Source organism: Hyla sarda, chromosome 2 (genome assembly GCF_029499605.1).
Source record: "Hyla sarda isolate aHylSar1 chromosome 2, aHylSar1.hap1, whole genome shotgun sequence".
In the NCBI taxonomy this organism is placed as follows: domain Eukaryota; kingdom Metazoa; phylum Chordata; class Amphibia; order Anura; family Hylidae; genus Hyla; species Hyla sarda.
Genome location: NC_079190.1, coordinates 437,525,257 through 437,553,180, shown reverse-complemented (window position 1 = coordinate 437,553,180; position 27,924 = coordinate 437,525,257). Strand labels below are relative to the sequence as shown.

The 27,924-nt window shown below is 42.3% G+C and overlaps 1 protein-coding gene across 8 annotated transcripts in view; it reads left to right on the top strand.

Annotated features, from left to right (window-relative positions):
• ITGAE (integrin subunit alpha E) overlaps positions 1-27,924 on the top strand; it is a 179,621-nt gene that overhangs the window by 7,648 nt on the left and 144,049 nt on the right. For 3 of the 8 annotated variants that reach the window (XR_008889048.1, XR_008889049.1, XM_056559189.1), the window contains exons 1-2: positions 916-1,147; positions 6,331-6,448. Coding sequence is in view for 4 of the 8 variants with exons in the window: in XM_056559189.1 (XP_056415164.1) it covers positions 931-1,147; positions 6,331-6,448 (335 nt within the window). In the remaining 4 variants the exon portion in view is untranslated. Of the gene's footprint in view, positions 1-915; positions 1,148-3,696; positions 3,727-6,330; positions 6,449-18,489; positions 18,633-27,924 lie in introns of those variants that run through there. The other 5 variants (XM_056559191.1, XM_056559190.1, XM_056559194.1 and 2 more) reach the window with 5 other exon arrangements.

Below are 27,924 nucleotides of genomic sequence, written 5' to 3'. Positions count from 1 at the left end.
ATCTTATATTCGCTAAATTTGCATATATTCGTAATATTCATGTTTTATTTTTGCATAAACAAACATTTGCATATGCGAAAATTAGCATATGCTAATTTTCGCATATGCGAAAATTCGTATGCCAGTCTCTTACAGTAGTATTAGAGCCTTCTTTACACCCCACAAGCTGGAAGCAGAGAGGGATGATCACTGTGATGTGTACCGTGGAAAAAAAAAACGTAATTCGCGAATAAAATTTGCATTGCAAATATTCGCGAGCAACACTAGTCACAAACACCCCCACAACAGTCTGTCATTGGCAGTCAACTCTTAGGACGAGTTCACACTATGGGATTTATGACCAGAATTCCGCTCAGGAATTTTGGTCGAAAATTCAGTTGTAAGAAGGTAAAATGCAGGTAAATGAGTTTTCTTGGCGGAATTTCGGTCAGAAAATTTTGATCAAATAATTCTGTCAGAACATTGCAGCTGCTTATTGTTCTGGTGGAACCTGCCGTCTATCGGGGGGGGGGGGGGGGGGGGGCATTGTTTGTGTTGTCCTAGCGCCAAGTGATTCAGTCAGCGCTGGTCACACTCAGAATCTCTGGCCTGAAATTTTCCGCCCGCGGGTTTTGGAGTGTAAACCGGCCTTAGAGATCCAGCTACAGATTACCCCATTTATCACCGCTCCTTTGCATGGCTGCTTAAACTGTACCATACCCATTCAAATCCTCTTTCATACCACGAGCGTCTTAAGAATAAATAGTCATCTCCTGCACTAATGTGGGAATATCATATATTTTTAAGTAACTGGCCACAAGTTCTTTTTCCTGGTGCCTGCTATAAGCATAGTCAATTATAAAAGCTAATTTACATTTTTTCTTTTTACCAAACAAGGTTCTAGTTTCTTTTTGAAAAAGAAAAACCCATTGTGGTAAATAATTTAGCAGAATGTGGAACAGCACTCACAAGAACAGAATACGTGTGCAGAAGAAAGGCACACCACAAGTCTACAAGAGTGTGCAACTCAGCCATACTTCTCTCATCACTTATCATTTCCATGTGAACTACCTACAGTACTGCAACATGTTCAAACTACCTCTGCACTCAGATTCTTTTCTCAGGAGTCGGATTGGACCCTCACAAGGCTATTTTCTTCTACTATTATGTAAGATATATTTTATCAATTGTCTTTTATGTAGATTTTTATGTGGATTGTAGAATAGGGAATGCCACTACTGCATCTATGGAGTGCGTTGCTTGTGCAGGTGCTAATTTTTATGTTTCACTATCTATGTTATCTTTGCGAGTTAGTATTAGTTTGCCCTTTTTATCTTGTGTAACATATGGTGCTCTTCTATGTTCTGCTCGGTGGTTTGAATAAAAGGACTAGTTTGATGTTGTTAGAACACAAATTGAAGTTGTTACTCTGATATGAGTTTTTACATTTGTAAATCCATACATTACGCTCTAGAAATAGATTTGCAAAGGAGTAACATTAGATACAGCTTCCAAAACAACAGCAACAGGGATCCAGTTAAACTGGTGGCTCAAATCTAAAGCTGGGTTAACATATAGTATTTTGGTTAGTATTTTAACCAAAACCAGTAATAATGAACAGAAATGCACCAGTTTCTGTGTTTTGGACCCATTCCTGGTTTGGCTTAAAATACTGAGCAAAAGCATAGCAGAAGAAATGTGGTGTCATGGTAACCCTTACATGTTCTGCCATTGACAGCTAGCCACCATTACCATAGTTTGCAGTGGTGTCATAACCATAAAACCTGTACTGTTATGAATTGGAAATATATCCTCAAGTATCAGGGCATCATGGGAAAGGCTTCAACCCTGCCTTTGCTGGAGAAGGATACTGCCCCAACTGGTGATGTGATGATCTATGGAGTCATCCCTAGTAGTGATACAAGGGTCACTGACAGCTTCAGCATCCTTTCTGTTGCCTCTCATGGCTTTCAACTGGCATTGTTCAGAAGGATACTTTCCCACGCACAGCAATAGTTTTCTAGCAATATCTCTGACAGATTTATGGCTAATCGAGCATTTCTGGAGAGCCAACTTCAGCTACTTAAAGGGGTACTACAGTAGAAAACATTTTTTTAAATCAACTGGTGCCAGAAAGTTAAAGAGATTTGTAAATTACATCAATTTAAAAATCTCAATCCTTCCAGTACTCATCAGCTGCTGTATGCTCCAGGGGAAGTTATATAGTTCTTTTCAGTCTAACCACAGTGCTCTCTGCTGACACCTCTGTCCATGTCAGGAGAAGGAGAGGTTTGCTATGGGGATTTGCTCCTACTCTGGACAGTTCCTAACACAGACAGAGGTGTCAGCAGAGAGCACTGTGGTCAGACTGGAAATAAACTTCCTCTGGAGCATACAGCAGCAGATAAGCACTGGAAGGATTAAGAAGGATTAAGATTTTTAAATAGAAGTGATTTACAAATCTGTTTAACTGAGTACCCCTTTGAGAGTATGCAGGATCTACAGATCTACTGCAACTTCTGTGGGCAAATGTGCTGCACAATGTCATAAGGAACCTATATATACCATGCCCAACTGTATTTCATCTTGTATGCAGGCTAGAGGTGGTCTAAAAGGGTACTAGAGCCTCTTTTCAATTGTACAGTATTCCACTAAAAAAGGTTTCTTTTCACTCTGTGATCCCTTCCATACATCATTATTACATTTATACATGCAAAGTTTATTTTTATTTCAACTCCCTCTTTGTGTATTATTTTTTGTCAATGAGTGTATTAGAGACAATTAACATTTACTTTCGTGCCCAGCTATCCATAGCTATTTCCCTAGTGTAAAATAATTATATCTTTGTTCATATTGGTAGAACCTGCTTGGGCCAATTTTAATTTATATAACGTATTAATCTTAACGACCACTCAAAACAGGACCATGTATAAAAATAAGTATTTTTTATTATGAAATTAATTCAAAAACAAGATAAAAGCAAAAGGCATGGACATAGAAAAAGGTGGGGACCAGGGAAGGGAGGGGTACAAATTTGAGTATATAGTAATAGCTATGTAGCAATGACAATGAGTAATGGCCAGCTATAGAGGAAGTAGTAGTCCAACACAGGTGTGTTTGCCAAAACTAAGTAAGGATATATATATATATATATATATATATATATATATATATATATACATACATACATAATTCGATCATACAAAAAATCCAAAAAAGTAAACAGTGAACAATGAATACATATAAGTGCAAAGGGATGGTACCCTGAATCAATGAAGAGCAAAAGTGAAAGTAGCTGGAAACCAGGAAGACCGGATGATAACAAGTATATGGAGAGACCCCCCCCCCAGTCACCTACCACACCTCCGACGTGTTTCGCCCAGGGGGCTTTGTCCAGGAGTGGTGGGCAACTGGGGCAGGGCACATTTTATATTCATATTAGGCAAATTATAACATGGTTACGCAACTGTAAGGAGTTTTGAGCTGGAGTAGTTTGCTGCCGCATGTGGGAGAGATGCCGCGGCCATTTTGTCGTGGCAGTTTGGCACGATATGATGTGCGCCACTTCCGGCCGACTCCATCCGGCGTCTCTCCCACATGTGGCAGCAAACTACTCCAGCTCATAACTCCTTACACGTGCATAACGGTGTTATGATTGGCTAATATGAATATGAAATGTGCCCTGTCCCAGTTGCCTGCCACTCCTGGATGGACAAAGTTCCCTGGGCGAAACACGTCGGAGGTGTGGTAGGTAACTGGGGAACGGGGGGGGGAGTCTCCATATACTTGTTATCAGCCGGTCTCTGGTTTCCAGCTACTTTCACTTTTGCTCTTCATTTATACAGGGTACCATGCCTTTGCACATATAGTTCCAGAAATTTTCGAGAGCAATTATTACATGCTTCCTCACACTGTTCTCTAAAGGTGTTATCTTCGATGGGATACGAGGGGAAAACCTGAACCCGTATGAGGCTGTCTGAGATGTACTTTTGTAGAAACATCCAATTCCACATACCTTTGTAAGTCTGTGTAGTAGATTCCGTAAATTCTTTTTATGAGCATTCCTGAGTATCAAGTCCACGCCACTTCTGGATAATAAAACTTATGACTTCTATATCACTCTATTCACATGGGGGCCCCCCCCAATTTTGTAAAAAAATTTTTGCACATTTTTGCACCTTAGCACTCACACTTTTAAATAGATGTGTTTATATATATTTGTTTAACTATTTATCATAATTTTTTTACGTTATTTTACTATGCTTGATGTCACATAAATTTTTCATGAATTTTGGTATTTTACATTATGATATTATTATTTAGGTACTCTTCACGTATATACATACAGATAGTAACTTTTCATGTATATATTTGGGTCCTCCCACATGGTATCAGTTAGTGTGGTCACTATTTCACTACTAATCTATTGATTGATTCATATTTACATATGTATACATTTCTTTCTCTCCATATATAGTCTCCTGTTTTTAACTATATCGATATATGTATTAAATGTATATATTTATTTATTTATCTATATATATATATATATGCAACCTGTATTGCTCTGCTGGCTATGCTGCCTCATGTGCATTGCCGCGGGATATTGGTTTCCCCTATAAATTATCCACCTATCATTCTGTCCGCCACTGAGTTTTCTTGACATATATGTTAACATTAATATGTATATGGCCTAACCACAATGTACGTACGTGGGACGGCCATATTAATGTATATTCTTAGTTGTTTGCATGGCGGCGGCCATTCTTTAGTGGCCTTTTCACATTGACAATCCTGGGTTACGACGTGCGCATGGGCAGCGGGCATTTTCTTGTAGTACAAGCCCAGTTTGGCCTCTAATGTTTGTAGTAGGCCATTTTGCCGTGGCCATTTGGCATGATATGATATACGCCATTTCCGTCCGACTCCATCCGGCGTCATTTCCAGCCGACTCCATGCGGCAGCAAACTACTCCAGCTCATAACTCCTTGCAGGTGCGTAATTGTGTTATGAATATAAAATGTGCCCTGCCCCAGTTGGCCACCACTCCTGGACAAAGCCCCCTGGGCGAACGCGCTGGTGGTGTGGTCAGCTAGTCTCTACCCGCTCTTTCACTTTTGCTCTTCATTGATTCAGGGTACCATCCCTTTACACTTAAATGTATTTATTGTTCACTGTGCACTTTTTTATTTTTATTTTTGTATGATTGCATTAAATATAGATCCTTATACATCCTTACTTAGTTTTGGCAAACACACCTGTGTTGGACTACTACTGCCTTCTCTATAGCAGGCCATTACTCATTGTCAATGCTACATAGCTATTACTACACTCGCATTGTGTACCCCTCCCTTCCCTGGTCCCCAGATTTTTGAATTAATTTCATAATAAAGAATACTGATTTTCATACATGGTCCTGTTTTGAGTAGTCTTTAAGGTTAATAGGTTATATAGTTTAGTGGTTCAAGTACCACAGGACCTTATCATTTGGTGTACATTGTATGTATCCCTTCTTTATGTTGGCAATTTTAATTTATATCAAACAATTTAGGATACACTAAAGATTATCACTGTCTATATACATTATCTTAGGTCATAAGGACATCACTCTTTAAGCCACAGGGTGGTCAGTAGAAAGCTGCTAAATAAGAGCAGCCCTTGCTCTGTAATACCCCATTGAGTCTGTATGGCCAAACAAACTTTTTCCCGGGGATAGCAGTTGATTCTGGGGATTTTAGGGTCTATGGTGATCAGCTGATTGTCAGGATGTCTTTAGGGAATTCATGAGACAACCCTTATATAGGCTCATTTTGGCTGTATATCATACACTTATTCTATATTTGGCAGCCTCCAATTCCTCTTATTTATCACAGCTACTGTAGGTATTGATGTATATTTGCATGGACATGTTTTATAAAATACAATATACATTTTCTATAGTGTATTTGTATTGCATTTCTTATGGACACTCGTAAGTTACCAGTATGAATGACATAAAAAAGGCATAGGGAAAACTATGAGAAATGTTTAGTAATAAACAAGATAACAATCTGTCTCATGAAACCGAAGTCTAGGTTTAGTGTTTACACAATTTGAATGACTCTTTTATTGTATTAGAGGTTACAACTTTAAGGATAAATATATATCATATTCATGTTATATATTGTTGCAAATTTGATACGCCTAAAAAAATACACCCAATAGAACACTACTATTTTCTAGTATATGAGAAGATCTATTTTCTCCTGAATTCTAATACCAAAGTAAATATTTATTGATAAAGTGTTAGCGCTTTGATTTTTAAAATAAAAAAATTATTTGTTAAAAGCTTTTCTTTTTTATGTTTTGCAGTGATGGTTCCTTCAGAATGTTTTAACATTGATATAGGGAAGGCATGGAGCTATAGAGGAAAGGAGAAGTCTTTGTTTGGACAAAATGTAATGCAATACAAAACCAATTCTGAGAAAGGGTAAGTTGTTCACAAATTAAGCAGTTTATAATGTACATAATCCTAAAGAAATTAATCTTCCTAATATTAACCACTTAAGGGCTCAGGGTGTACCTGTACGCCCTGAGTCTGCTCCCTTTCTATAATGCGGGGCCTCTAACAATGGTCGGGAACTGTGGCTAATAGCGCATGGCACTGATCATGGTGCTGCACGCTATTAACCCTTTAGACGTGGCATTCAAACTTGATCGCGTCTAAAGTGAAAGTAAACTACTCCCGGCTAGTTCAGTTGACTGTTCGGGACCGCTCCAGTGAAATTGCAGGGTCCTAAACAGCTGGAACACACAAGGATGGCCTCTACCTTCCTCCTGTGTGTCCGATCACCGAATGACTGCTCAGTGCTTGAGATCCAGGCATGAGCAGTCAAGCGGCAGAATCATTGATCAATGTTATCATATGGGATAACAATGATCAATGTAAAAGATCAGTGTGTGCAGTGTTATAGGTCCCTATGGGAACTATAACACTGCAAAAAAAACAACGGAAAAAAAAAGTTAATAAAGATAATTTAACCCCTTCCCTAATAAAAGTTTCCCATTAAAAAAAAAAAAAAACTGTGAAAATAAAAATATCGCCGCATGTGGAAATGACCAAATTATAAAAATATATAGTTAATTAAACCACACGGTCAATGGTGTACACGCAAAAAAAATTCCAAAGTCCAAAATAGCGTATTTTTGGTAACTTTTTATATCATGAAAAATAAATCAATACAAAAATGGTGCTGCTAAAAACTTCAGATCACGGTGCAAAAAATTTGCCCTCATACCTCCCCATACACAGACAAATTAAAAAGTTATAGGGGTCATAAGATGACAATTTTAAACATATTAATTTTCGTGCATGTAGTTAGGATTTTTTCCAGAAGTACGACAAAATCAAACCTATACAAGTAGGGTATCATTTTAATCGTATGGACCTACAGAATAAAGATAAGGTGTCATTTTTACCGAAAAATTTACTGCGTAGAAACTGAAGCCCCCAAAAATTACAAAATGGCGTTTTTTCTTCAATTTTGTCGCACAATGATTTCTTTTTCCGTTTCGCCATAGATTTTTGGGTAAAATAACTGATGTCATTGCAAAGTAGAATTGGTAGCGCAAAACATAAGCCATCATATGGATTTTAGGTGCAAAACTGAAAGAAACATGATTTTTTTAAGGTAAGAAGGAAAAATTAAAGTGCAAAAACGGAAAAACCCTGAGTCCTTAAGGGATTAAATATTTAATGGCTTGGGACTTTTATACTAAATATAAAGTTAAAGGAGAAGTACCATGGGGAAAAATTTATCCTCTATCCAAAGGATAGGGAAAAAGTTTTAGATCGCTGGGACCCCCCACAATACGTTTTTCCCTATGATATATCTCCTTTAAAGGGGTTGTCCAGCTGAAAAACAACATAACCTCTATGCACAGGATAGAGGATAAGTGTCTCATTGTGGGGACCCCCATGATCTCCAAAACGGGGCCCCTGGAGCTGCAGATGCCACATTTTCCATTTATTTCTATGGGAGAGCCAGAGATACATGGATACAGCACTTAAGTACCTCCTGTGCTCCCATAGAAATGAATGGATAATATGGCATATGCAGCTCCAGGACGCTCTAAAAGCAGGACCCCGTTCTGGAGATCACAGGGGGTCCCCATGATCAGACACTTATCCCCTATCCTGTGCATAAGGGATAAGTTGTTTTAAGCTGAATAACCCCTTTCAGCAAACTTAAAGGGCATGCTGCTTTTTATAGCACTGGAAACTTCATTGACATATGGAAAAAAGAGTAACTGGTCTAGATATAAATAACTAGTATTAGTACTTCCTATCATTTTGTATCAACCTTTCATATCCCTTTTGAATCAAAAACCTCTATAAAGAACCCCACGGTGAGAATGAAGTAGTTACCACTAAATTTCCGTGAGAATATTATTATAGGAATTTACAAAAAGAGGTCAGAAAGAGTTGTAAAGGAGAGGAGGATGCCATCAAAACATGATGGAAGCAATGCCTTGTAGTAGAACCACATGTATGTTCCTCTCAGTTTGTGGCACAGTACCAGTCTCATCCATGCATATATGTCAGGTACTGCGGCTTACACACAGCTCAGCCTTGCAAGAATATAAGCAACAGCTTCAAAATTATGTGCTGGAGGAAGTATATTGAACTGTCAGCAGGTAGCGCTTTGTTAACTGTTAAAGTTCATTAATTTGCACAGTGTTCATGGATATAGATACATTAGAGATAGGTGAAACTAATACTACTAAACTAGTACCTAGATTACAGGATAAAACTTACCTGGAAAGATTAAAAGACCTTAAAGGAGTAGTGCAGTGTAGTGCAGCTGCTGTTCCATCCCCCGCAGGAAGCGTATGGGATACATGGAGGGGGCATGTCGGCTGCTGCACCGTGCAGGGGTTGACACGCCCCCTTCCAGCAGACTGCCGGGGTCCAGTTCAGCAGATCACGGGGGTGCCAGAAGTCAAACCCCCTGCGATCTATAACTTATCCCCTATCCTTTGAATAGGGGATAAGTTATCTTTCACTGCAGAACTCCATTAACATGTATAGCTTGAAAGAAAGAAGAGACAGAGGGGATATGATAGAAACTTTTATATACACAAAGGGAATCAACACTGTATAGAAAAACTACCACAAGAGGACATAGTATGATATTAGAAGGGCAAAGGATTATGCAGTGATATCAGGAAGTATTACTTTACTGAGAGAGTAGTGGATGCATGGAATAGCCTTCCTTTAGAAGTGGTAGCTGCAAATACAGTGAAGGAGTTTGAGCATGCATGGGACAGGCATAACGCTATACGATAGGGACTATTCATAGTATTCAAAATATTGGGCAGACTAGATGGGCCAAATTATTCTCATCTGCCGACATATTCTACATCAGAATGTTAGTGGGGATGAATTCCCCCAAATGCCCTGATTATTCTCTATTGTATCTAAGATGGCAGATCAGGACAGCTGGCATCACCAGTCTGTATTTAAAGGAAAACTGTCAGCCTGTTCACCCACACTAAACCTTACACTGGGTTATAGTGTATGTGAACAGGAGCCCAATGAGGGGTCACTTACTTAATTATGTCCAGTAGGTCCTGATATATGTCCCCCAGAAGATCTTCACAGGAGGTGGAGCTTAGTGACTCCTCTTTGCTAGGATGTGGAGTCACAGACAATGAATATGTAAATTAAGCTACTGCTACTTCACTAGATCCTATTAGGTTATCTTTTTGCTAAGTCTCTATTTGTAAGGGAATTGTTAATTTCTAACATAATTTGTTTTCCCTTAGTCCTAACAGCAGCATACAAATATCCCTTCCTCCTATTCTTTCTGTACTAGCTATTCTACACAATGTCATGGGGGGAAAGCTCTCAAGAGGACTATTTACTGTAGAAGCATACTGATTGTTTTATTATTCTAATTAATAAACATTCCATCTGTCCTGATTGTTTACAGGGGCAGTAATACCCCACTTGTGCTGTTAGGACTAAGGGAAACAAATGATTGTTTGAAAATAATGATTATGATAAACTCTCATAACTTCCATGGTTATCTTTTTCCCCTCAATTTTATAGGATGTTGTTGCACTACATGTAACAGAATGAGCATTTAGGAAATCCCAATTCAAGCTTAATAATATTATCAAACCATTCCTTCCTTATAAATGCATTTTTGTGACAATAATCTTGTGGTTTGTCCACATGTTTGACATCAATGTAAAGTAATACAGCAAGGGAAACACGAAAAACCACAGTTGTGGGTTTATACACATTGCAGAGCAAGGCAGAATAAAATTTCCTAGAGTAGGAACAATCTTACTTAAATATCTAGTAAGTACAATAAAACACTAATGCTAAGGGCCCGGTGCCCTAAGTGAAGGGCCACATGGGAGGTGCCTCCAGCCCGGGGAGTAGTTGGAATAGGGGTTAAATATATTTAAAAAAATAAAATAAAATGATAACATATCAAATGGTGGTTTTTACATACAGCGGGTGCTGATTGGTCACTCACATGTATCTGGGCAGATGTTCCTGGCCAGATGTTCAGCTGGCTTGGGATTGGTCGCTGGGCAACGGCGGGAACTTGGTTTGTTTATAAATAAGGATGCTGCCCCTGGTTCCAGTCAGATGCCGGCGAGTCAAGCAAAGAAGAACCTCGTCCGCGGCCTGAAGGAAAGGATGGAGAGAATGGAGTTCAGTCAGCCCGGACCCAGCTCGGCCATTAATGCAGCAGACGCTGTACAAGAGCTGTACGTGCGGCTGCTGAAGAAAGCGGAGGCAGCCGGGGGAGAGGAATGGCTCCGTAGATGCCTGAGCCTGTCACTCACCGGGGAAGACAGCAGCGCGGATGCCGGAGAAGCACCATCCCGGGGAGCAGCGTCGCAGAGGGCGAGTCCTGGGCCGGAAGTCGCTCCGTCGCCGGTGTCTGACGTCGGCGTCGCACGGGCCGGAAGTGACGCTGGGGCGGTGCCGGTGACCGGAGGTGACCCAAGGCCTGTTCCGGCGGCGCCCGTAGTGGAGCGGCGTTCAAAGAGACAGGCCGGCCGGCAGAGGAAACGCTATGCCCCGACGGTGGCCAGCGGGGGCAGAGGACTGGGAGACAGGGGACAGCAGAGCGGACAGAGGTGTCGGGATGGACGGGGTAATGTACATATGTATGTTTCTAGTGCCCCTGCTTCCAGTGTTGGGGATTGCTTACCCCAAGTGTCCTCTTTGTCTGCTCCAGGTCACCAGTCAGTAGCGACCCAGCGGCAGCCTGCGGCGGTAGGGGGTCCTTCAGTTGGTCCAGCAGCTCCCACCCCCCGGCCCGTGATGCCAGTGCGGGTTCCTCTGCATTGCGCAGGTCTGCCCCCCTTTTGGGCGCTGGCAGGGAGCTGGTCTCTTTTCACCCCCCTGTGAATCCTGGATCTCTGCCTCCTGTACTTCCAGTGGCTGATACATCTACTGAGCCGGCCATGGGTGAGTGCAGCAATGCGGGTCACAGTGCTCAGGTTGGGATGGATGCTTTAAATAACTTGCCAGGTAGTCAATTGTTATCTGGGATGGCGGCTTTATGTAATATGTTGGCTGCCATTCCGGGTAATAATACCGGGGCTGTAAAGGCTAATGCTGGGCAGTAATGCGCCGCAGCTTGGGTTAATCCACCCACATCTAGTGGGGGGGGATCCTGCGAGGTCTAATTCTGTTTCCTCTCAGCTGTCTAATTCATCTGTCTTGGATGTTGCTAACCCAGTCGTGTCCACTACTAATGAGAGTCCTGTTAGTGTGGTTGCCACGGTTACTAATCCTTCTGTTTCCAAACAGGATGTTGCGTCAGTTTTGTCTGTTTCTAATATTCCTGTGATGTCCCAATCTGTCCTGGAGATTTGTTTGAAAGAAGCAATTACATGTGAGGTGTCGCCACTAGGGTACCATTTAGCGTTATCTGTAAAAGAAAAAATTTGGAAAGGTGATTTTGTTGATATGTTTTCATTGCTTCCATCCTTCAAGGAGCCAGTCAAAGATAAAGGGGAAAAGGAAAAGGAGGAGGATAGAAGAAGGGTGGCGGCAATGAAGACGTTCAATAATTGGGTGCAAGCATTTTGCATTTTTTCTGCGGTCATGGGTGAAAAATTTCCACATATATGTGCATTGCTGTTCCAACACTTAGATATAATTTTAGAAGCGTACCACAATTTCGGTGGTTCTGCATGGCACATCTGTGATGAAATGTTCAGGCAGAAGCTGTCTGTGCACCCATCAGTTAAATGGGGTCAGAAGGATGTGGGGTTACGGATTAATTTGATGATTCCACAAAGAAGTAGACAGGTACCGGGCAGCACGCCTCCTTCCTTTCGGAAGGGTGTGTGTTTTGCCTTCAACGAGTCACAGTGCAAGTGGCAGTCCAACTGTAAGTACAAGCACGAGTGCTCTCATTGTGGGGGTACCCATTCACTCTCCAGATGTTTCAAGAAGAACGCGTTGTCTTCTGAGCAGCAGCCCTCAGTCAGAGAATCTCTTTTAAAGAGCTTGGACGCCAGTGAAGGTACAAAACATGCATCTTTGGCTAGAGCTTTACCCAGACAAAGCGAAAGCTGAATTGCTGTTTAATGGTTTTACCTTTGGTTTTGATGTTCCGGAGTTCACTGGTCGGGGTTGCTGCTGGGTGGATAATTTGCGTTCAGTTTATCTGAACCCGGTAGTATTGCAGGAGAAGATTGACAAGGAGGTCAAAGAAGGTAGAGTGGAGGGACCGTTTCGGTCCCCTCCTTTTCCTAATTTTAGGTTATCCCCTTTGGGGCTTGTTCCAAAGAAGGAGCCCAATTCTTTTAGATTGATTCACCATCTTTCTTATCCTCTGAAGGGTTCGCTTAATGATTCTGTTGATCCTGGGGCATGCTCGGTTGAGTATGCGTCCTTTGATTCCGCTTTAGTTTTGTTAAAACAATTTGGTCAGGGCACTTTGCTCGCCAAAGCGGATATTAAATCAGCTTTTCGGCTACTACCGGTTTGTCCTAAAGGTTTTAATTAGTTGGGTTTTCATTTTAACGGTTGTTTTTATTTTGACAAGGCTTTGCCTATGGGTTTTTCTTTATCTTGTTTCTATTTTGAGAGTTTTTCTACTTTTTTAGAATGGGTGGTTTCTTCTTCATTCAAAGGGGGCGGTTTGTTACATTATTTAGATGATTTTTTGTTTTTCGGTAGACAGGGCACTAATGATTGTCTAGAAATTTTTTCTTGTTTCCTGCGCATTTCTCAGCATTTTGGCATACCTTTGGCGTCAGAGAAAACTGTTCTTCCTTGTAGCAGGTTAGAATTTTTGGGTATCGTAATTGACACTGTTGACATGGTTTTTTATTTACCGGTTGAAAAGATTCAAAGAATGTTACAATTAATTAATTTTATGTTGTGCAGGAAAAAGACTACCCTTAGAGCACTTCAGAGTTTGCTTGGCTTGTTGGTATTTGCTTCTAAAGTGGTTCCTATGGGTAGAGTGTTTTGTAGGAGATTGTTCTTAGCGACTAGGGGCCTTAAGTCGCCTAGAGCGCATATCCGTCTGTCTAGAAGTCTGAGAGAGGATTTATTGTTGTGGTCAGAATTCCTGCAGGTCTTTAATGGTGCTTCTGTTTGGCAGCATGAGTTTGTTGAATATGGATCTCTTGGGGTTTTCACGGACGCAGCTGGGTCGCTTGGCTTTGGAGCCTTTTTCTCAGGACATTGGTGCGCCGAGCCTTGGCATGATTCTTGGGTTAGGGCCGGTTTAGTTAGTAATATTGTTTTGTTATAATTATTTCCGGTTTTAGTTTCATTAGTGATTTGGGGTGAGCACTTTAGGGACCACAGGATAGTTGTTCATTCTGATAATAAAGGTGTAGTTTTTGCAGTCAACTGTTTGTCTTCAGCTTCCGACCCAGTTATCAAAATTCTTAGGCATTTGGTTTTGATGTGTTTAAAATTAAATATATGGTTGAAAGCCAAGTATGTTAAAGGAGTTTCCAATGTAATAGCTGATGCATTGTCTCGTTCTCAGTTCTCCAGGTTCCGGGAGTTGGTGCCGGATGCGGATCCAGAAGGGGTAGCTTGTCCGGACCATCTTTGGGAGCTGGTTTGGGACTAGCTGAGCATTATCTACATCAGTCTATTGCTCCTAAGACATGGTCGGACTATAGTAAGGCGTGGAAGTCTTGGTTGCAATTTTGTGTCGACCATGGTCATGATTACCTTAGATCGGATGGGGATTTGGCTATCAGGTTCGTGTCAGGTATGTTAGCTGATGACGTATCGCATAGCCACATCCATAAACAGTTGTCGGGTATTTCCTTTTTTCAGAAATGGTTTGGGGTTAAGTCTATTTTGTCATTTTTTCAGGTTAAGCAGGTTTTAAAGGGGTTAAAGTTGGCCAAATATAGGAGGGATGTTCGACGCCCTATTAATTATGGTCTTTTAGAGAAGTTGTGTGCTGCTTGTTTTCAGGTTTGTTTTGCCGAGTTCGAGGCGCATTTGTTTTCTACTGCTTTTGTGACTGCATTCTTTGGGGCTTTTAGGATTAGCGAGCTGGTTTCTCCCAACAAGGTTAGTTTGTCCCCTTTGCTGTACACTGATGTGTTTTTGTATGATTGTCATGTCTCTATTTATGTTTCTCGTTCAAAAACTGACATAGCAGGTAACGGATATTTTATACGTTTGAACAAAGTTGAAGGCATTGCCTTTTGTCCATGGGGGACTATTTCCAAGTTTTTATCCATTCGTCCCTTTGGTTTTGAAAATTTTTTCATTCACTTGGATGGTTCGCCATTGACAAGAAGCCAGTTTAATGGGGTCTTGAAGAAATGCCTTTGTTATTTGGGTTTGGGTAATTTTCATTTCAGTTCGCATTCTTTTAGAATCGGTGCTGCCACCGAGGCCTCTTTATGGGGTTTAGATCCGTGGGCTATTAAATCAATTGGCAGGTGGTCGTCGGATAGATATCTGAGTTATGTTCGCCCTAACCTGGTCTTGATTTAATTTTTAGGTCCTTCTGCAAAAGTGGTATGGATTTTAGGCCATTCTTTTATCCGGTGGGCGGCTAAAAGAGCAGCTTAACGAGTGTATACGTTGAATCTTGGTTTCCAGGAGGAGAACTTCAACATCTTCTGGTGCGGAGTAAGTGGGTTGCAGCTGTGTCATATTTGGGACGTTATTTTGAAGCGTGCTGCTATCTGGCCATACCCGGATATATTTATATTACATATTGGGGGTAATGATATTGGGAAGGTAAATACGGCAGTCCTGTTTTCTGAGTTAAAGGCTTTATTTCTGGAGCTCCAGTTGGTCTGGCCTTCTTGCTCAGTGGGGTTCTCAGAAATTGTCCCTCGTTTATTATGGGCGTCCAAAGAGCTTATATTTTTGGAGCGCATCAGAAGAAGGGTCAATAGAGGCATGGCCCGCTTCATGAGACGGGTGGGTGGTGTTTCCTTTAGGCATGTGGAGCTTGAGGGCTTCATCCCTGGTTTGTATCGTGATGACTTTACGCACCTGTCAGATGTTGGAAACGATATTTTCAATACGGGTCTTCAGACCCTGATTGAAAAGGCCGCGGGTCTGGTGGTACATGGATAGTAGGCTATCCATGTTTGTGGGGTGTCACCCAGCTAGGCTGGGCGGACAGGTGGTAAAATTCACATTGGTTTAATATTTATTATTGAGTTTATTATTATGTTATGTTATTGGTTTTCTTAATAAACGAGGACCGCGGCCTGTTTATCCAAATTAGTGTGTGGTCATCTTTATTTTAGTCTGGTACTTAGTGTTAATTATAAAGTGGTCTCCTCCCTGGGTATGGAGGCTAGTCCTCCCATGCTAAGGGCCCGGAGCCCTAAGTGAAGGGCCACATGGGAGGTGCCTCCAGCCCAGGGATTAGTTGGAATAGGGGTTAAATATATTTAAAAAAAAATAAAATAAAATGATAAGATATCAAATGGTGGTTTTTACATACAGCGGGTGCTGATTGGTCACTCACATGTATCTGGGCAGATGTTCCTGGCCAGATGTTCAGCTGGCTTGGGATTGGTCGCTGGGCAACGGCGGGAACTTGGTTTGTTTATAAATAAGGATGCTGCCCCTGGCTCCAGTCAGATGCTGGCGAGTCAAGCAAAGAAGAACCCCCCGCCCACACTCCCTTGTTTCTTTATGTTCCTTTTGTCGCGGTCGGAGTTTGTTAAGCAGGGTGACACCAAGCTAGGCTGGGCAGACAGGTGGTAAAATTCCCATTGGTTTAATATTTATTATTGAGTTTATTATTATGTTATGTTATTGGTTTTCTTAATAAATGAGGACCGCGGCCTGTTTATCCAAATAAGTGTGTGGTCATCTTTATTTTAGTCTGGTACTTAGTGTTAATTATAAAGTGGTCTCCTCCCTGGGTATGGAGGCTAGTCCTCCCATGAATGTAAATTGTATAATTCTGGTGTTTTGAGGCCATTTTAGCTTTATGTTTCCTGTCATGACTCAAATTGCAGCAAGGAGCTGTGCGTTTAATGTCCTGTGCCTAGAATGGCCTAGGCAATTTTGGGCTACTTTTGAAGCCCAAACTTAACTTAAAGGGGTACTCCGGTGTTTACACATCTTATCCCCTATCCAAAAAATAGGGGATAAGATGCCTGATCGCGGGAGTCCCGCAGCTGGGACCCCCGGGATCTTGCACGCGGCACCCCGTTTGTAATCAGTCCCCGGAGCGTGTTCGCTCCGGGACTGATTACGGTCGACTGCAGGGCCGGCGGCGTGTGACATCACGCCTCTGCCCCCGTGTGACGTCACGCTCCGCCCCTCAATGCAAGCCTACGGAAGGGAGCGTGATAGCTATTGGTCCTGCGGTCGACCGTAATCAGTCCCGGAGCGAACACACTTCGGGGAATGATTACAAACGGGGTGCCGCGTGCATCATCACGGGCGTCCCCAGCTGCGGGACTTCCGCGATCAGGCATCTTATCCCCTATCCTTTGGATAGGGGATAAGTTGTGTAAGCACCGGAGTACCCCTTTAAACGGGGTATGCTGATAGATGCAGGTCCTACCTCTGGTTTACTATTTCGAGATCAAGGGCCTCTCTGGCCTTCTTTGGCTGGAGAGTCTTGGGCTAAATAAACCTATCACTGACCTCTGTGCAGAAGAACTGGCCTATTTAAAAGTAAAAATCAACAATATCTGTTAGGTAATGATTTCCTAATTATCTAGAAGCTTAGATCCCAACCACCATCCACCCACACACTTCGTCTTCATCCCTTTCAACTTCTTAAGCAGTAAATAAGAAAGAAGTCTCCATGCTCCTCTCTTCCTCTCTCCGGCCGTCACTACTCACCTATCTAAAATATTTAACCTCTGTCTTTTCTCTGGTATCTAACCCTCCTCCTTCAAACACTCTGCCATAACCTCTTTACTAAAATAAAAGCATTCTGTGAAGCCAACATTCTCATCTTGACTACTATAACTCTTTAGTAATGGTCTTACCTTCTCTAACCTCCCCAGTCCATCCTAAATGCTGCAGTCAGGCCCCTCTTCCACTCCCGTTATTACACTCACGTCTTCCCCCTATACCAGTCACTACCGTTCATGTCAGAATACAACATCCACACAGCTTTCCACAGTGATGGTCTCCTTACATCTCCTCCCTCATCTCTGTCTACATGTACTTTATGTTCTGCTAATGATCCAAAAGCCAAATCCTCCATTTTCCGAGCCTCTCACTTCCATAGCCAGTAGTGTTGAACGGCATAGGCCATATTCGAATTTGCGATATTTCGCGTATATGGCCGAATATTCGTCATATATTCGCTGAATTCGCATATTCGTAATATTCGCGTTTTATTGTAGCATATGCGAAAATGAGCATATGCAAAAATTAGCATAAGCAAACATTTGCATAAGCGAAAATTAGCATATGCAAATTTTCGTATATGCAAAAATTCGCACGCCAGTCTCACACAGTAGTATTAGAGCCTTCTTTACACCATACAAGCTGGAAGCAGAGAGGGATGATCACTGTGATGTGTACTGTGAAAAAAAAAACAAAAAAAAAAGAATATTCGTAATTACGAATATATAGTGCTATATTCGCGAATATGCGATATTCGCGAATAAAATTCGCATTGCGAATATTCGCGAGCAACACTAATAGCCAGGACTTTGCTCTTGATGCACTAGTTTTTTTTAGAATGCCATATCGAGAACAATGAGACTCATTCCTAACACCCACAGTTCTAAGGGTGGCCTAAAGACACATCTATTTAGGAAGGATGTTAACATTCCCTAAATTGTTTTTTTCTACTCACTGTTCATTTACCAGTGTTACCCCTACGCTTCAAGCACTTAGGGGGAGATTTATCAAAACCTGTGCAAAGGAAGTGTTGCCCAGTTGCCCATAGCAACCAATCAGATGACTCCTTTCATTTTGCAGAGGCCTTGTTAAAAATGAAAGAAACGATCTGATTGGTTGCTATGGGCAACTGGGCAAGTTTTCCTCTGCACAGGTTTTGATAAATCTCCCCCACAGAGACTAGCTGGTAACTGACTTATCCACCTTTTTGTGCCCTTCCCTATTTATATATGATGTCTGGGTCATTATACAAAGAAAACTTTCTGCCTTTTGTCTCAATCCCATCCCTCATAGACTGTAAGTTTTTGTGAGTAGGGTCCTCACTCCTCTTGTTTGAATACTTAGGGGGGATTTATCAATACGTATGCAGAGGAAAAGTGGAGAAGTTGTCCATAGTAACCAGTCATGTTCTTTACTTTTTGAAAAGGCTTCTGAAAAATGTATCGATCTGATTGGTTGCTATGGACAGATGCTTCAGTTTTCCACTTTGCATGTTGTGCCTACAGAATTGTAAAGTCATGTGGAATATGTTGGTGCTATAGAAATACATTTTATTATTATTATTATTCATAATAATAAGTGAAGTAAAAATAGTGAAAGTCATATCTCTCATTGTACGTATAGAGGCAGACCTTATATTTTTCTCCCTGTCTCCTCTGTGTGATTTATTTTTTTAAACAGAGGAGTAACTATAGGGGATGCGGAGGTAGCAATTGCCTTCAGTGACTGAAGGGCCCCAAGGCTCCTTTGCTACATATGAAAACATCAGAATTTTGCATTGGGGCCCAGAAACTGGTTAACAGAAAACTATAAAGAAAAATAACCATGAGACAAGGTTACCTAGAGACCACTGTGTTTTTTTTCTAATTAGCTTTAATAACAGCATGATGTCACCTAGACACACAGTAATACACATACTTACACCCAGTGTAGTACCGTACATACTCGAGTATAAGCCGAGTCTTTCAGCACGATTTTTCATGCTGAAAACGCGCCCCTCGGCTTATACTCGAGTGAACTCTCCGCCTGTCAATCCCATTCAGTAGTCTTCAACCTGCGGACCTCCAGATGTTGCAAAACTACAACTCCCAGCATGCCCGGACAGCCATCGGCTGTCCGGGCATGCTGGGAATTGTAGTTTTGAAACATCTGGAGGTCCGCAGGTTGAAGATCACTGCCGGGCCTTCGTCATCATCCAGACCCCCCCCCCCTTTAGTTTTCTACTCACCTCCCCTCGGTGGGAAGGAAGGGTGAGCTGGTCCAGGCCATCTATGCTGCAGGGACCGTCCGGTGGGGAGGGTTAGTCGTTCCCTGGCTGTCCATTTTCACCGGGAGGCTCTCTTCTCGGTCTGGATGATGACATGGGGGGATGATGTATTTCCCACCCTAGGCTTATAGTCTAGTCAATAACTTTTCCTTGGTTTTTGAGGGGTGAAATTAGGGGCCTCGGCTTATATTCGGGTCATCTTATACTCGAGTATATACGGTAGCTGTTGAAATAACCATAACTATAGCAGGGCTCTGCAAATGCTATGACAAGCAGACACTGTATATATGGAATATCTTAAAATGCATTACATTGGTCACACAACTCACAATGGCCTCAGGTTACAAAATTTTCAATATACAATGGTCTTTTCTGGACCATTGTAACTTGAAACCAGACCCAACCTACAATGTTATGGAAAGTCCAGATCTGCGAAACGTGTCAATGGCTGGAAGAATTGGCCAATCAAAATGGGCATTTGACTGGTATTACTGAAGTGCAATAAAGTATAAAGGCAGTTATAACAATGTATAAAGGCAGTAATAATAATGTATAAAATAAATAATAATAATAATAATAATAATGTATAAGGGCAATTATAATAATGTATAAAAGCTTTTATAAATGTTATTTGCCTGCTGGCATTTTGACAATGCTTATGTAGATTGATTTTAGAATATATAGAAGTATTCAGACATAATATTTTTTTTATAATTTTAGAATTCAAATTGAAGTCGCACGTCAGTGTAAATATTGCCACTATAGCTACATCTTTGCAAAATGTCCAGGAAGGGTTAAAAGCAGTATATACTTATCTTCTTGTCTGACAGTTTGTGCAAATGTTGTGGTTTGTGTCTTTTTGGTCTTGTTATTCAGAGTTGCCAGGCTGCGGTCTGTCTCCTGTATCTTTGTAATGAGAAATTATGTTAAGAACTCCAGAGTTGCTGCAGCTGAGGTTGTTCTAAAAACTTCAACAGCATGGGGGAGGGGAATAAAGAAAACCTATTGTGCCAGAAAAGTATTATGTTTTACGTTTTATGTTAACGTTAGTGGCACACAGGATTTTGCAGCAGACTTTCAATGCAAATACTCCAGGATTCTGTGCAGAGCTCGACAATCTTTGAAAAGTGAGCGTGTCAGGCCCAAGGCCTGATTATTAACCCCTTAAGGACCCAGGACGTACTAGAACGTCCTGGCACCCTGGGCTTTAAGGACCCAGGACGTACTAGTACGTCCTGGTGTTTCTCCGGTCTCTGCCGCGCCCCGGGCAGAGATCGAAAGCGGTTGCCTGCTGAAATGCTTCAGCAGGCATCCAGGGCAAACACTGAGGGGGGCCATGTAGGCCCCCCATGTCGGCGATCGCTATCGCTAGGGAAATCGCCCCTGCGATCTGCGGCGATACCGGGCTGATCGGGTCTCTGGGACCCGACCGCCCGGTAATTTTGCATGATCCCGGCTGTCACAGACAGCCAGGACCATGCTAAAGTATAGGAGTGAGGTGGCAAGCCTGCCACCTCCTCCTATCCCCTGCAATCCGTCGGTTAGTTAACCGACCAATCGCAGGGGGGGGGGGGGCGGTTACTCCCTCCCGCCCTGCCCCTGGAAGTCCGGAGAGGACGGGCGGAAGACCGGAGGACGCGGCGGGGGACGGGGGAGTGCTGGGGACCGGCCCCGGTACTTACCTCGTCCCTGAAGACCCGGATACCAGCGATGAAGACGGCGGCGGCGACAGGTGAGTTCCTCTTCAGCCGCGGTCGGGCCCTTTACAGCAATGCACGTCGCCGTAAAGCAACATGCATTGCTGTAATGGGACCCTGTATACTACAATTCCCAGCATGCCCAGCCAGCCCTTGGCGTCTGGGCATGCTGGGAGTTGCAGTTTTGCAACATCTGGAGGTCCACAGTTTGGAGACCACTGTGCCCTTCCAGATGTTGCAAAACTACACATCCTCAGCATGCCCTTACTGTCCAGGCATGCTGGGAGTTGTAGTTCTGTAACATCTGGCCCTTCAGATGTTGCAGAACTACAACTCCCAGCATGCCTGGACAGTTTTGGCATACTGGGAGTTGTAGTTTTGCAACATCTGGAGGGCTACAGCTTGGACACCACAACACAGTGGTCCCCAAACTGTTCTCCTCCAGCTGTTGCGTAACCACTACTCCCAATAAGCCCTTCGGCTGACTGGGTATGCTGGGAGTTGTGGTTTTGCAACAACTGGAGGCACACTGGTTGGGAAACATTGTCTGTCTCCTAACTCAGTGTTTCCCAACCCGTGTGCCTCCAGCTGTTGCAAAACTATAACTACCAGCATGCACTGATAGACCGTGCATGCTGGGAGTTGTAGTTTTGCAACAGCTGGAGGTCCCCCCCCCCCCCCCTGTGAATGTACAGGGTACATTCACATGGGCAGGGGGCTTACAGTGAGTATCAGGCTGCAAGTTTGCGATGCAGCAAATTTTGCGCGGCAGCTCAAACTCGCAGCGGGAAACTCGCTGTAATCCCCCGCCCGTGTGACTGTACCCTAAAAACACTACACTACACTAACACAAAATAAAATAAGTAAAAAACACTAAATATACACATACCCCTACACAGCCCCCCTCCCCTCCCCAATAAAAATTAAAAACGTCTGGTACGCCACTGTTTCCAAAATGGAGCCATCAGCTGTTGGAAAACAACAACTCCCAGTATTGCCGGACAGCCGTTGACTGTCCAAGCATGCTGGGAGTTTTGCAACAGCTGGAGGCACCCTGTTTGGGAATCGCTGGCGTAGAATACCCCTATGCAAATCCCTAATTCAGGCCTCAAATGCACATGGTGCTCTCACTTTGGAGCCCTGTCGTATTTCAAGGCAACAGTTTAGGGCCACATATGGGGTATCGCCGTACTCGGGAGAAATTGCCTGACAAATTTTGGGGGGCCTTTTCTTCTTTCACCCCTTATGAAAAAGGGAAGTTGGGGTCTACACCAGCATGTTAGTGTAAAAAAAATTTTTTTTTACACTAACATGCTGGTGTTGCCCTATACTTTTCATTTTGACAAGAGGTAAAAGGGAAAAAAGCCCCCCAAAATTTGTAATGCAATTTCTCCCGACTACGGAGATACCCCATATGTGGGCGCAAAGTGCTCTGGGGGCGCACAACAAGGCCCAGAAGGGAGAGTGCATCATGTACATTTGAGGTGATTTGTACAGGGGTGGCTGATTGTTACAGCGGTTTTGACAAACGCAAAAAAAAAAAAAAAAACACATGGGACCCCATTTTGGAAACTACACCCCTCACGGAATGTAATGAGGGGTGCAGTGAGAATTTACACCCCACTAGTGTCTGACAGATCTTTGGAACAGTGGGCTGTGCAAATTAAAAATTTTGTACAGCCCACTGTTCCAAAGATCTGACAGACACCAGTGGGGGTAAATGCTCACTGTACCCCTTGTTACGTTCCTCAAGGGGTCTAGTTTCCAAAATGGTATGCCATGTGGAGATTATTTTGCTGTCCTGGCACCATAGGGGCTTCCTAAATGCGACATGCCCCCCCGAGCAAAATTTGCTCTCAAAAAGCCAAATATGACTCCTTCTCTTCTGATTATTGTAGTTCGCCCGTAGTGCACTTCAGGTCAACTTATGGGGTACCTCCATACTCATAAGAGATGGGGTTACAAATTTTGGGGGTATTTTCTGCTATTAACCCTTGCATAAATGTGAAATTTGGGGGGGAAACACACATTTTAGTTAAAAAATTTTTTTACGTATGCAAAAGTCGTGAAACCCCTGTGGGGTATTAAGGCTCACTTTATTCCTTGTTACGTTCCTCAAGGGGTCTAGTTTCCAAAATGGTATGCCATGTGTTTTTTTTTGCTGTCCTGGCACCATACGGGCTTCCTAAATGCGACATGCCCCCCAAGCAAAATTTGCTCTCAAAAAGCCAAATATGACTCCTTCTCTTCTGAGCATTGTAGTTTGCCCGTAGTGCACTTCAGGTCAACTTATAGGGTACCTCCATACTCAGAAGAGATGGGGTTACAAATTTTGGGGGGTATTTTCGGCTATTGACCCTTGCAAAAATGTGAAATTTGGGGGGAAACACACATTTTTTTTACATATGCAAAAGTCGTGAAACACCTGTGTTTTTTTTGCTGTTCTGGCACCATAGGGGCTTCCTAAATGCAACATGCCCCCCAAAAACTATTTCTGAAAAACGTACTCTCCAAAATCCCCTTGTCGCTCCTTTGCTTCTGAGCCTTTTACTGCGCACGCCGAACACTTTACATAGACATATGAGGTATGTGCTTACTCGAGAGAAATTGGGCTACAAATACAAGTATACATTTTCTCCTTTTACCCCTTGTAAAAATTCAAAAATTGGGTCTACAATAAAATGCGAGTGTAAAAAATGAAGATTGTGAATTTTCTCCTTCACTTTGCTGCTATTCCTGTGAAACACCTAAAGGGTTAAAATGCTGACTGAATGTCATTTTGAATACTTTGGGGGTGCAGTTTTTATAATGGGGTCTTTTATGGGGTATTTCTAATATGAAGACCCTTCAAATCCACTTCAAACCTGAACTGGTCCCTGAAAAATTGTGAGTTTGAAAATTTTGTGAAAAATTGGAAAATTGCTGCTGAACTTAGAAGCCCTCTGGTGTCTTCCAAAAGTAAAAACACGTCAATTTTATGATTCAAACATAAAGTAGATATATTGTATATGTGAATAAAATAAAAAAATATTTGGAATATCCATTTTCCTTATAAGCAGAGAGCTTCAAAGTTAGAAAAATGCTAAATTTTCAAATTTTTCATCAAATTTGGGGATTTTTCACCAAGAAAGGATGCAAGTTACCGCAAAATTTTACCACTATGTTAAAGTAGAATATGTCACGAAAAAACAATCTCGGAATCAGAGTGATAACTAAAAGCATTCCAGAGTTATTAATGTTTAAAGTGACAGTGGTCAGATGTTCAAAAAATGTCCGGGTCCTAAGGTGTAAAATGGCTGGGTCCTTAAGGGGTTAAAATCCTATATGTGTATTATAAGTTATGACTGTGTGTGATGGATTGTCCAGGACATGGGTGAGAGGTCATTTGGACGGTGTGTCCCTTTGTGTATTTTATTTTATTGGAGGTCTGGCTGTCTTGGTATCTCCTTTGAAGTCAGAGGCTCTTTTTGAAGCAGCAGGAAGTCATGCACTCTGGTCTCATCATATAATCAACCAGATAAGAGGGCCAGAGACAGAGATGCCCCCCTGGTGGGATCAGAGGGGAGGGGAGAACGGAGTCTCCCTCCAAAAAGGCAGATATATATAATATTTAACAATGCTAGACTCAGGGGTGTTCAATGCTGTGCAACAAGCTAACAAGACCATCCTAAGAAAGAGCTGGACTCTCACTGACAAGGAGGACTATATCATCATGCTGTAAGAACTTCATCTTTTGTTTTCTGAACTTGCTAAACTCTTTTATATATTTTTGTAACTGTATGTCATTTGTTCCTGTATTTTTATATGCATAGCACTGTGATACCTTTTATCAGATTAAATGTTTAATTAATCAGCTCTGGTCTTTGATCTCTGAATATATGAGCTCACCTTTCTGAAGGCAGCTCTGGTGGAAACACGTTTATCTCAGGGTTAATTTGGTGACTTGCTGGGACTAGTAGTGGATACCCAGAGGTCTGGTGGCCTTAACCCTTGCACCATCACACTCTCTCTCTAGCGTCTTGGCTGGACCGATAGGGTGTGATTGTGACAGAGCGTTTTTGCGAGGCAGTGTAGCTTTTCAAAAGATTTGTCATGCAGTGTAGATATGTTGTGATGCAAATAAGTAGTAAATATTACACCATATTGATAATGCTGTAGAAAGTTGAATTCTCTCTAAGGCTCCTTAAAGGCCTTTCAATGCTTTTTTGCTCTTTCTAAAAAAAAAATAATAACTTGTCATGTCTCCTAAGGCCTTGTGCTCACAGGCAAAAAAAACATTGCCCAGCTGCTCCCCTGCAGTCATGTCCTACTCACAGGCCCTATAAGTACAAGCTGTGTGCGCACGTGCGCAGTGATAGAATTGCATTACACTGGGACTCATTCTGGAAATGTCTAATATAGAGCTGGAAGCCCTGTCTCCTAATGCAGAGTTATATGTGACGGGTAACAGGAGAATGGGTGTTCGGTGAAGGTATTCCGGTGCCAAATTCTAAATTAAATGCACAGTGCTGAACTATAGATATTTTTATAATCATGAATACAACTGTAGAGGTACACTTTAAGGTAACAGCCACACAAGTCCGAAAATAAATTTCATGAATGTGAGGAATCAGTAACAGGGATGTAGCATATTTGGCAGGACAATAATGGTGGTCAAGAAGGTATTCATACAGTCCACAGTTGGAAACAGTGATGTGATACAGTGGATAATCTACTAAACTAAGGAAAATCAGGTCAAAATAGGAATGCCCACATTCAATCTTTAATGTCAATGCAGCGCAAAGGGAACCTGTCATCAATTTCATGCTGCTTGAGCTGCGAGCCATTGGGGCGATCCTTGTCAGCTGGTCCCCGCACTGCTGATCTTGAGTGGTAGATCACCCTTTATACCCAAACAGTGTGTGTGTGTGTGTGTGTGGGGGTGGGGGGGAATCTTTCAATCAAGGTTGATTGGGTGGGGAGAAACCACAGGGGACAGTCTCTAAGGATATTCCAAATTCATCACAGGATTGAACCGAACCTGTAGAACCCAAATTCGGTCAGATCTTTGCAAAAGGTTTTGTTTGGCTAGAACTTAAAATTTAGGGAGTTCAGTTTGGCAGAAACTGCTATAATAATATTAGCCATATGGCCAAAAGGAGAAGGAAAAAGGATCACATGACCTCAGGGAATCCCATACTACCTTTTAAAGGGTACACTGGAGAAAAACAAATGTTATCAATTCAACTGGTGCCAGAAAGTTAAACAGATTTGTAAATTACTTCTATTTCACAATCTTCCAGTACTTATCAGCTGCTGTATGCTCCAGAGGAAGTTGTATGGTTCTTTCTAGTCTGACCACAGTGCTCTCTGCTGCCACCTCTGTCCATGTCAGGAACTGTCCAGAGCAGGAGCAAATCCCCATAGTAAACCTCTCCTGCTCTGGACAGTTCCTAACATGGACAGAGGTGGCAGCAGAGAGCACTGTGGTCAGACTGGAAAGAACTACACAATTTTCTCTGTAGTATACAGCATCTGATAAGTACTGCACCAATTAATTTAAATACATTTATTTTCCACTGGAATACCTCTTTAACTCCTTAACGATGCAGGACGTAAATATACGTCCTGGTGAGGTGGTACTTAACGCACCAGGTCGTGCATTTATGTCCTGTACATGACCGCAGATCCGGGTCATGCACGGCAGGTCCCGACTACTGATAGCAGCCAGGGACCCGCTGGTAACGGCCAACATCCGTGATCGTGCGGATGTCCGCCAATAACTACTCAGATCCCATGATCAATACAGATCACGGCATCTGCGGCAGTGCGGCTCTTAATGTGGATGTTCGCAGCACTGCCGTGGGGATCCGATCATCCATAATGGCGGACAGAGGTCCCCCTCACCTGCTTCCGTCAGTCTCCCAGCATCTCCTGCTCTGATCTGAGATCGAGCAGACCAGAGCAGTAGATAGCCAATAATACTGAGCAGTGCTATGCCCTATACATAGCACTGAACAGTATTAGCAGTCAACTGATTGCTATAAATAGTCCACTATGGGGACTATTAAAGTGTAAAAACAAAACCTTCCAAAATTAGCAAAATTGCAGTTTTCTTATCAATTTCCCACACAATTAGTATTTTTTTTTGGTTGCACCATACATTATTATGGTAAAATGAGTAATGTCATTACAAAGGACAACTGGTTGCGCAAATAACAAACCCTCATACTAGTCTATGGATGAAAACATAAAAGAGTTATGATTTTTAGAAGGCTAGGAGGAAAAAACAAGTCCTTAAGGCTCAAATGGGCTGAGTCCTTAAGGGGTTAAACAACTCTCCTAGCCAATCAGGAGGAAGTATAGGGGTGATGTCAAAGCCACTATAAAAGCCTATGCGAATTGCTTTAGCAGCCATTTTAGAGATAGCAGGTGTTAGGTGAAGATTTCTGCTAGGGACACTAAACAACATAGATAGGAAAAGGATCACACATATACAGTATAATAATTGTAGTAGATAGTGTTCTGTATCTGTTCTGTCAGCGCAAAATCTGTTTTAACTGAAAGCTTAGTGTGACAGGGTTTTTTTTCGTTAAAAAGCTGCGCATAGAGGGTTTTGTGTCACTTTTCTACACTTTTGAGGATGCCAATCTTGT